The sequence below is a fragment of the Hyalella azteca genome, unplaced genomic scaffold (genome assembly GCF_000764305.2).
Source record: "Hyalella azteca isolate HAZT.00-mixed unplaced genomic scaffold, Hazt_2.0.2 contig17120, whole genome shotgun sequence".
NCBI lineage: Eukaryota > Metazoa > Arthropoda > Malacostraca > Amphipoda > Hyalellidae > Hyalella > Hyalella azteca.
This window is the reverse complement of record NW_025946917.1, coordinates 3467-13292: the sequence shown is the minus strand read 5'-3', so window position 1 is coordinate 13292 and position 9826 is coordinate 3467. Positions and strand designations below refer to the sequence as shown.

At 43.8% G+C, this 9826-nt stretch overlaps 2 protein-coding genes across 2 annotated transcripts; both read right to left on the bottom strand.

Annotated features, from left to right (window-relative positions):
- Positions 1–791: 791 nt before the first annotated feature.
- LOC108676771 lies at positions 792–2599 on the bottom strand (the record flags this gene model as incomplete). Its single annotated transcript, XM_018164908.2, is given in 2 exon segments — positions 792–1026; positions 1409–2599. Coding segments are annotated over 2 exon segments (1243 nt in total), but the record flags the coding sequence as incomplete, so codon positions are not given.
- A 4747-nt stretch (positions 2600–7346) lies between these two features.
- LOC108676770 (origin recognition complex subunit 5) lies at positions 7347–9573 on the bottom strand (the record flags this gene model as incomplete). Its single annotated transcript, XM_018164907.1, is given in 3 exon segments — positions 7347–7550; positions 9062–9149; positions 9419–9573. Coding segments are annotated over 3 exon segments (447 nt in total), but the record flags the coding sequence as incomplete, so codon positions are not given.
- Between the last annotated feature and the right edge of the window lie 253 nt (positions 9574–9826).

Below are 9826 nucleotides of genomic sequence, written 5' to 3'. Positions count from 1 at the left end.
ACATAATTAGCCATAACAAACTCTCCTTTAACCACTCCAATTACAACCTATCCTTCAGCCACTCCAATAACACCCTATCCTCCAGCCACTCCAATAACACCCTATCCTCCAGCCACTCCAATAACACCCTATCCTCCAGCCACTCCAATAACACCCTCTCCTTCAGCCACTCCAATAACAACCTATCCTCCAGCCACTCCAATTACAACCTATCCTTCAGCCACTCCAATAACACCTATCCTCCAGCCACTCCAATTACAACCTATCCTCCAGCCACTCCAATTACAACCTATCCTTCAGCACCTCTAATAGCTCCCTCTCCTCCAGCTATTATATTGCCCTAACAGCTATTCACTTGACTGGTATTAAGTGGCATGAGAGTGCAACTCTCATGCCCCTGCAATGTTCAATATAGTAAAGAAGTTTTACGCTGCATCTCACCTTGATCATCAATTGCTATTACTCTAAAAGAAGAGTACTCTGTACTCAGCCCCGCGACTCACGCTAACGATGAGTACTCAGCCCCGAGACTCACTCTAACGATGAGTACTCAGCCCCGAGACTCACTCTAACGATGAGTACTCAGCCCCGAGACTCACTCTAATGATGAGTACTCAGCCCCGAGACTCACTCTAATGATGAGTACTCAGCCCCGAGACTCACTCTAATGATGAGTACTCAGCCCCGCGACTCACTCTAATGATGAGTACTCAGCCCCGCGACTCACTCTAATGATGAGTACTCAGCCCCGAGACTCACTCTAACGATGAGTACTCAGCCCCGGGACTCACTCTCATACCGAGTGCTGGGCTGATACCCTCTGTCCAGCTTGCGGTTGCCCAGGACGGACAGACGGACGTTGACGACGGTGTCGGGCTGGTCCAGGCGGTGGTGGTCGGGGGAAGGACGCGAGTATGAGGAGGGCAGCTCCCCCTGCTGGGGGAAGTGGCACAGGAAGAAGAAGGGAGACGACACCTCCCCAAGGGAGCTCACGGGGCGAGGACTGAGACTGGAGAGGGGGCCCGTCTGGGGGAGGTAAGGGGAGTTTATTGCTAAATTAACTGGAAATGTTTGGGGAAAATGCATAGTTGTCCTGAATTTTCCTCTCAATTATGGGTAAAATAATAAGTGATTATTAAAGTACCTCCAAAACGAAGGTCGATTGTTAGGATAGTTCAGTGCTAATGCAAAACAATCTCAAGAACCCGGCAAAGAAATAAGGAAACTGCAACGAAATTCTTAGTAGTGAAAAGATACAATGTAATAAGGAAAACGGCGCTTACTCCGGATAGCCATGTTAGATGCCAGGAAAACCAACGAAATGTAGTAATGACTCTTATAAACACGATAAACGGCTTTCATTTCAACATTTGCTTAAGTTCTTAAGTTATTTATCTGCCAAACTTACAAGAGAAGCCGAACGGGTTTTGGCGACAACATCAGAACCTAAGAAGAGAGGATCCAGCGCTGTCGCAGGCAGGGCTCTTGTGGTGTCGGAGTCCGGCACAAACTTCACTTCAGAGCCTTTGCCGTCTACTGCAGGCAGAGATATGTTGAACACCCCGCCAGGAGGCATGAAGGAGCTCAGGTTATTATCCGTGTGATCCGGCAATGTAAAAACAGGAATTGGAGTCCGGATTACTGGTTTAGGGTTTAACTTTCCTGTAGGTCCCACAGTTTCGTTTACGTTCATAAACACGGTGTCTTTTCTCTTAGCGTCAACGACATCAAACGTTTCAAAATCTGCATTGCTATCATCGTTCGAGTTGTTGATGTTCTGATCGCCTCTGTATTCCAAGTCAGGATTTCTGCCGGTGGCTGCATCGGAATCGTTAACGCTGTTACTTGCTTGTTGCTGCGCCTCAAGAACTGAATTTAGTTCTTTCTTTTCCCTAGGAGCTACGTCAGAGCTCATCTCATGGTTTTCAGCTGTCTCATCGTTTCCAGGACTTAGGACTTTGTTTCCGGAAGTTCGTTCAATTTTTCTAGCGCTTATTTTCCCTTGCCCTGGAAGAGACAGCAGAGAGTCCCCGCTGCCGCCGTCATCGGGCTGCTTTTGTAACGAAGCAGACGTGGCCATAAGCGGGACATGCCGCGCCCCAGGTTCTTGTAAGTTTACTCCGTCATCGCCATCGTCAGTTCCCGAATATCGCTCTATATCCTTCCCCAATTCCTGAACATTCACATTTCTCGTTTCTTGAACTCCTTCATTGCTGACAACTTCTGAATCGTCTCTGACATCGTCAGGGGCGTGGCTTTCGTCAGCATCGAAGGGGTTGAAGAAGTCGTCAGGTGAAGCAGGGGTTGGCACCGATCTCGTTGGCCCGTAGTCGGGATACTGTGAATAATCGCTGTCGTCTCCGATGGCGGTGGCTATTGTCCACAATAGCAGAGTTAATAAGAGGACTTTCGACATCGTCAGGTAGAGGGTAATTGTCCGCTCCCTATGCGCTGAATACTTTAGGATTCTTATGCTATGTCTGTATATCAGGATCTAGGAGGTTAAAAGCGTTAGAAATGGATGAATTGACTGTGAATGCTGAAAGTAACCACCCACATTTCGTCTAAACTGACGCTCTAATGCAAGAGTTCATTTACACCAGCGTTATCAGTAGTAATTCGTCTGTTAGCTGAGATAAATGTTTATACCGAAACTCCTGTAATCTGGTATGAATTGATCATTTGACATTTATTTCTAGCTGATTCATTTTTAATCTTGAAATTAAGTAACTATAAAATTTCCTTGATTTATTTCTTATGTTTTGTAATAATTTCCAGAAATCGGTTTATAAGCCACACGAAACCATGTCTTCTTTTACCGAACATGAAGGATCAGCACCAAGTATTCTTCACAGTGAAGGTGGCATTAGAATTTTAATGCACTTGAAACCTTGGGAAGAACAATGAACAGCAAGATTACAGTGTGAGAAAACCTGGTTGCAACGAAAGAGTAAAGAAAAAATATCGAGAGAGAGTAAAGTGTGGAAAAAGATCTTGGAGTTTATGTCGACTAGCAGCTGAAATTTTCTAAGCATGTTGAAACACAAGCTAATACATCCAACAAACTTCTTGGACTAATCAGACGCTCATACGAGTTCCTAGATGCAGAAGCGATGAAGCAGTTGTTTGTTGCTGTCGTGCGCCCGAACCTAGAGTTTGGAAACGTTGTGTAGTCTTCGAAATTTGAAAAGGACAAAAACTTTATAGAGAATGTTCAAAGACTTGCAACAAGGATAATTCCAGGCTTGAAGTGCAAGTCCTATTAAGAAAGCTTAAAGATTATGAAGCTTCCAAGCCTCAGTTGTCGACGTCTGCGTGGGGACCTCATTGAAGTATACAAGTATACTCATGGTCTATACAAGGTCCCTGAAGGGTTACTAGAATTGAAAACAAGAACCAACACCAGGGGACACGTCTATAAACTAAAAAAAACTGCGCTGCAACTTCTCCACACGGCAACATTTCTTCTCGCTTCGAATCACCGACATGTGGAACAGCCTCCCCGATTACGCCGTTGGCGCTCCGAGTATGAACGCGTTCAAGAACAGACTAGATAAAGCTATGGAAAAATATATGTTCAGACTCGAAATTCCTAGCACCATATCGAACCCGGTGGAAGTCTGGTAGCTATTTCAAATTATCGTCAGTCTTGAAAAGATCCGGTCAAATGACACGATTTTAAATCTTCTGTGAACAAGTCCGAAAAGTACAAGAAGAGGCGACAGGCCACATCAGGCCTACACTTCAGCGCCGACATCACTATGTTATGTTATGTTATATGTAATGTTATGTGTTATGTTATGTTATGTTATGTTATGTTATGTTATGTTATGTTATTCAAATTCATGCACAATCGAAAGCAACACCAATCACAGCATGACATAGCTTACCAGCCTCAGGACAGTGGATGGCGCACAACTGTATCTCGCTATAAAACATCTCAATTATCACTGAACGAAACGCTAGCAGGCCTAACGATACACATACGCTCTCTACAAGGTAGATTCTTGATAATTTTTTTTTATTAATTTGGTCTTTCATGTGATGTTTTCCTTCAAAAATGCGCTAAAAAACTTTTGTAGAGTTTTGGGCGCTCTTAGTCACTTCAATTCGAATCTTAAGAGCACAAATCGGCAAAACACGTTCATTACCCATTTCGTTAACTACTTTTAGCTTGATTGTGTCAAAAAATTCGCATCGACAATGGCCGCTTTTTTATTATTATATCAATAAATGTTCCATCAATAAATTTTCATTACCAATTCTCGCATTCGATCAACACTTGAATTTACAACGGATATGAACTGGCCACCAATGTACTGTATGTCTTAATTGGTGTTCGAGCTTAGAGCCTTGTGAGTAGAAGTGGCCCAATGGCACTTATTTGCCTCTTTGATATCATGATCTATTGGACTTTAGTATACGTATATTATATTAATATTGTTCCCGGTCATCTGAACATTTATTTTAGTTCAATAATTTAATATGTCGCCCAGGTATAGGTCGGCATGAGTAATCATAATATATCATACATTAGTAACAGCCTTTCATTATTTGAGAACCTAACCTACACTATTCCGTAATTAGAATTATATAATATTATTCAGAACCTCGTCAGCAACGTCTCCATGTACGGAATGACCTAAAATAATTTTCTGTGTAGAGCTGGGAGCCCAAAATGTTCGAAAATTATTACTAATTGCTAAAAGTTCATGATGTAATAAAGACTAGTGCAATTCTTCGTCGTTCAACGTTGATATCAAACGTCACTCGACGTAAAGCCGCAACTAAAATAATATAAGAAAATATTATGACTCACGAAAAATGATTATTTCCCTGCAAGCTTTTAGCTATGGCACGCAAGAAGCGGTCCCTTCAGACACCAAAAGAAAAAACTTGGCGTTAGTTCAGCTCGATGAGAAACTAACAGCGAAGTGACCTCTGCTGTCACTGATCACATGACAAGTTGTGCAAGCAAAATGACGTCGTTGCAAGCAAGCAAGAACGTGCACAGCTCAGCACAGCAGGATGGAGACGCCCCTGCACAGGGCGCCGGTGTCGGGGAGCGACTGCCTCTTGCATCGCCAGGAGGTGGCGAGGCCCGCGGGTTTATTGAGAACACTGCAGCTGTGACGCTGGGGGCGGCCCCACTACAGGAAGTGGTCCTGAGATAGCCTGACCCAGCGCACTGCAATACAGGCTTTTCTCTTATTCTTTTCTGCTATAGTCTTAACACGCTCACTCCGATTGCTTCATCTTTTACTATTTCACTTTTTGCACTATAAGCAACAGGGTTGCCAGATGTTTTTTTTCGGACAAATTCCGCGATTTAGTTTTTTTCAGTTGCGTTGACCGGCTAAAATTTATGATATGGGTACTTTCTTATTAAATTTTAGAAAAAAGAAATGGAATTCTCACACCGGAATCCACAACTATACTAGTATATATTGACTTAGAGGCCTTTTTTGTTCGCGGACTTGGCTGTTTTTAGACCATCTGGCAACCCTGAATAATGTACCACTACTTTCTGGAGAAAAACATTTCGTGGTACGTATATGTACCACTTCGGAGTCAACGTGTTAAGCTTCTTTCTAATGTTCCACATGCGTTTTAATGACGCCAAATGCTTGCTGTAGAGCTGAATACGATTGATTTCTAAAATGTAGTTGTTCTGCACCTAAACAAATACTAGTCTACGCCTGCAACGAGGGCAGCGTTGGTGAGTTAGTGAGGCGTTCGTTATCTCGGTGCACCGACGCACCGCCAGCCACGCAGCGTCGGGCCAAGAGTGCAGCGCTGCAGGGAGCGCCTGCACGCACCAACACAAGCCACGCCAGAGCTTCCAAGAAATGTAAATAGGGACACCACAATCAAATGTGCCGGCATCGTGAGCTGGGAATTATTTCTCAAATTCTTCCTAAATTATTGTTAATGTTGGCGCAGCTCGACGAATCGACAGGTTGTGAAGGAGAGCCGACCATTACTACGCTTCCTTGGGTAATTATCGTGAGAAAATTTATGAAAGACGTATTTCAATAAATAGAGTTGACAAACTGCAGGATATGCTTGTCATGAACAATTAAGAAATGATAACGAAACAAAAATATGAAATGCTCAAAAGCAGTTGTAGTATTTTACCTCATGGATTTGGCGTTCGTAAAGATGAAAATAACAGTGAAATAAGAATATTTAGGTGGTTACATTGAAAATGTATCGATCAATTTGAAGACGGAAAATTGCCTCAAGCCCAAAGATAATGTGTTTTGTAGAACGGAATAAAGGATAATAAAAGTAACCATGACTAAAGGCAGGAATTGTACTTTAGAGAGTATGTCTTTAAATAAGTAGCCGGGACATAAGGCGGGAATTGTACTTGGCTTTAGAAAAACTCGCATACAAACAAACTTATCATCGCGGCATCTGGGAAGACAGTGGCACCAGAACAGCTTGATTATTAAAATATCCCGCAACATTTCCTTATTTGGTTGAGATTCCTTGTGTCGAGGCACCCAAGGGCTGCGTGGTGATGTCGGGGGTCTACAAAGGGCGGTGGGGGGAGACCTCGAATCAAGTAAGGATAATTTTTTATTTATTTATTATTATACATTTATTATTTATATTTCTCATACAAGAAAAGGAACCTTGCGATTAAAAAAATAATTAGGAATATCGCAGATCTGAGTTAGGAATTTCCATCCAAGGCTTTTGCCGACTTGGGGATAGAAAAAGTGGTAATGGGAAATATAAGAATCAAGCGTTGCAGTTTGTGGGTGGATTTTCACCCGATCTATAGGCACTTGGATATTAGGGATAGCCGCGAGTCTGAGGATAGCGGCGAGTCCGAGGATAGCGGCGAGTCCGAGGATAGCGGCGAGTCCGAGGATAGCGGCGAGTCCGAGGATAGCTGCGAGTCCGAGGATAGCGGCGAGTCCGAGGATAGCGGCGAGTCCGAGGATAGCTGCGAGTCCGAGGATAGCCGCGAGTCCGAGGATAGCTGCGAGTCCGAGGATAGCGGCGAGTCCGAGCATGCCGAGGATAGTTATCAGAAGCCAATTGTAGGAATGGTTTTCTCCTCTCAACATATCAAACATCACACAAGGAAGCCTCCACTACAGCCTTCTTATTGCCTAGATCAATAATCTAATCTAAAGGACAAACTAATCCAACCGTCAGCCTGGTGACATACGCTGGCTGCTTACTATAACATTCATTATAAGTTAAATGCTATAGAAATCCAACGTTCATCAACGATTATAAATGTACGGGGCAATCGATTATTTATTGACTTTGTCAGCTGTACAGCTGTACGGCACGGCGCACCAATAGAAGAAGAAGATCGCTTCGTCCTACGCGAAGTCGTAGAGGTAGCGCACGATGTCGAAGTCCACGGTCCTGGAGGAAAGAAACAACACGGCATCTTTTATCATGGCTTGCGTTTTCTTCTGCTTGCCGTGATGCTTGAGGAAGTAGCGGCGGTCGGAGCGCGCAGGGTTGTAGGAGGCCAAGTAGGAGGCAAGTAGGAGGAACTTGGAGTAGTACGGCAGCTCCACCTGCAGCAGGTACAAGTGTCAGTACCACACTACCACACCACAGCTGCTACTTATAGGGACCGAGTTAGTTTAGTGGCCACATGTTTGTTGGGAAAATTTCCCAACCTGACTTCTTCTCAACTAAAGATGAAGAACCAGAACTTTCTTGTTTATATAAACGGAGCCGTAGCTAGCATAACAGAATGAACGAGAGCTCATATAGCGCGGTCACTAAAGTTCCTTACCTACCTTAACTGTGTAGCCATAGTTTCCTGAATTATTTGCTGTTAAACTTATTATTATTTGTTGTGCACAACCCTTGCTTAATTGATCTTTGATTTGGGGTGCATGCTTTTTTCACTTCTATGTTCGATCACTTTGGCCAGCCAGCTAAACCCTATTGATCGACCTCTTAAATAACCTAATACGGTACTTGCGCTTTATTGTATGCAAGTCTTAAATTTAGAAAGTATCCTTGATAAATTGGATGCGCGCTTTAAATGTATAACCTTAAACACTTACCTCTTAACTGAACTTAAATGGCCAAAGAGTTCAACGCTCCTTCCTATGGGTGACTTATTAATTTGGAACTATTGTATATTAAACTCACATATGCAATTGCTGTAAAGCATCTAAATTCCACTCTGGAAGCACAGCTCTACCTGTGCACTTATTTTTCATTAAATAAGGTGAGCATTTCTCCAGTTATCTATGAATTGTGCGATACTGAGATTACTTAAAGCGAAGTTGTCGTTCCGGTGTGGTGTTAACTATATGTTCATTTCTATACCCAGTATCCCCAACTTGAGAAACTTCATACGTCTGTCTCCCTACTGCTCGCCTGGACCTTTCTTTCTTGAATACTGGGAGCAAGGACGCTAATTTGGGACTGGATTCTTTGAGAAAAATAAAATAAATCTACTTAATACATATTCAAATTTGTCTTAATCCTTGATAGCGGTCTAACTTAGACATTTCTAGAAGAGGATTTCCTCCTGCGTTGGGAAACTTCCCAATATGTTTACTAGCGCTTCAGCTATTTCGCTAACCTCGCACCGAAAGTCGTGTTGAACATCACCAAAGAGGTGGAAGGTCTCAAATGTCGACAGTTTCTTAAAACAAAAAAATGTTCATCACCCACAAGGGGCGGAAGGTCTCAATTGTCCGCCCGCTGAAGCTGGCTCGGAGAAAGCAGCGTTAGCATCTCAAAGAGACGAAGTGACAAGGAGGGACAGACGTGCGTCAGACAGACGTGCGTCAGACAGACGTGCGTGACTTACACTGTATCACGAGTGCAGGTTAAAGTGCATCAAGATAAACATCATTCTTATCATATTAACATTATACGGCAGCTGCACGCTCATTGTAAGACATGACAGTGTACAGCTGCAGCGTACAGTTGCAGTGTACAGCTGCAGTGTACAGCTGCAGTGTACAGCTGCAGTGTACAGCTGCAGTGTACAGCTGCAGTGTACAGCTGCAATGTACAGCTGCAGTGTACAGCTGCAGTGTACAGCTGCAGTGTACAGTACCTGTGCAGTGCCGCCGGAGATGGTGTTCACTGTTGGCAGTTTGTTGTCGCTCTGCTCCATCAGCTTCTGCATCTCACTGTACTGCGCACTGTAACATAACAGTGTTACCAAGAATAGTATCTTCATTGTAATATATTTTGTTTATTGCAAGCAATTGAGCTTCTAACTTCAAACTTATATTAAAAGAGAGACTATAAATATAGGATATAATGTAATGTTTAGAATAAAACTCCTTTGTTCCTGCAGGACATTATAGCCTTTGTGACCTCACTGACCTGTTGACCTCCTTGACATACGAGGTCGTGACCTCACTGACCTGTTGACCTCCTTGACATACGAGGTCGTGACCTCACTGACCTGTTGACCTCCTTGACATATAAGGTGTTGAGGGCCCTGCGGAGGTGCGGCTCGATGTTGCGCCAGAGCCTCCTGATGTGCTGGTGCTCCTGCGACGTGGCGCTCACCTCCCCACGCACCACCGGCGACACGTACGCGTCCCAGTGCACCTTCAGCTGCGCACCAACACAGTATTGTCTACAGCTGCGCACCAACACAGTATTGTCTACAGCTGCGCACCAACACAGTATTGTCTACAGCTGCGCACCAACACAGTATTGTCTACAGCTGCGCACCAACACAGTATTGTCTACAGCTGCGCACCAACACAGTATTGTCTACAGCTGCGCACCAACACAGTATTGTCTACAGCTGCGCACCAACACAGTATTGTCTACAGCTGCGCACCAACACAGTATTGTCTACAGC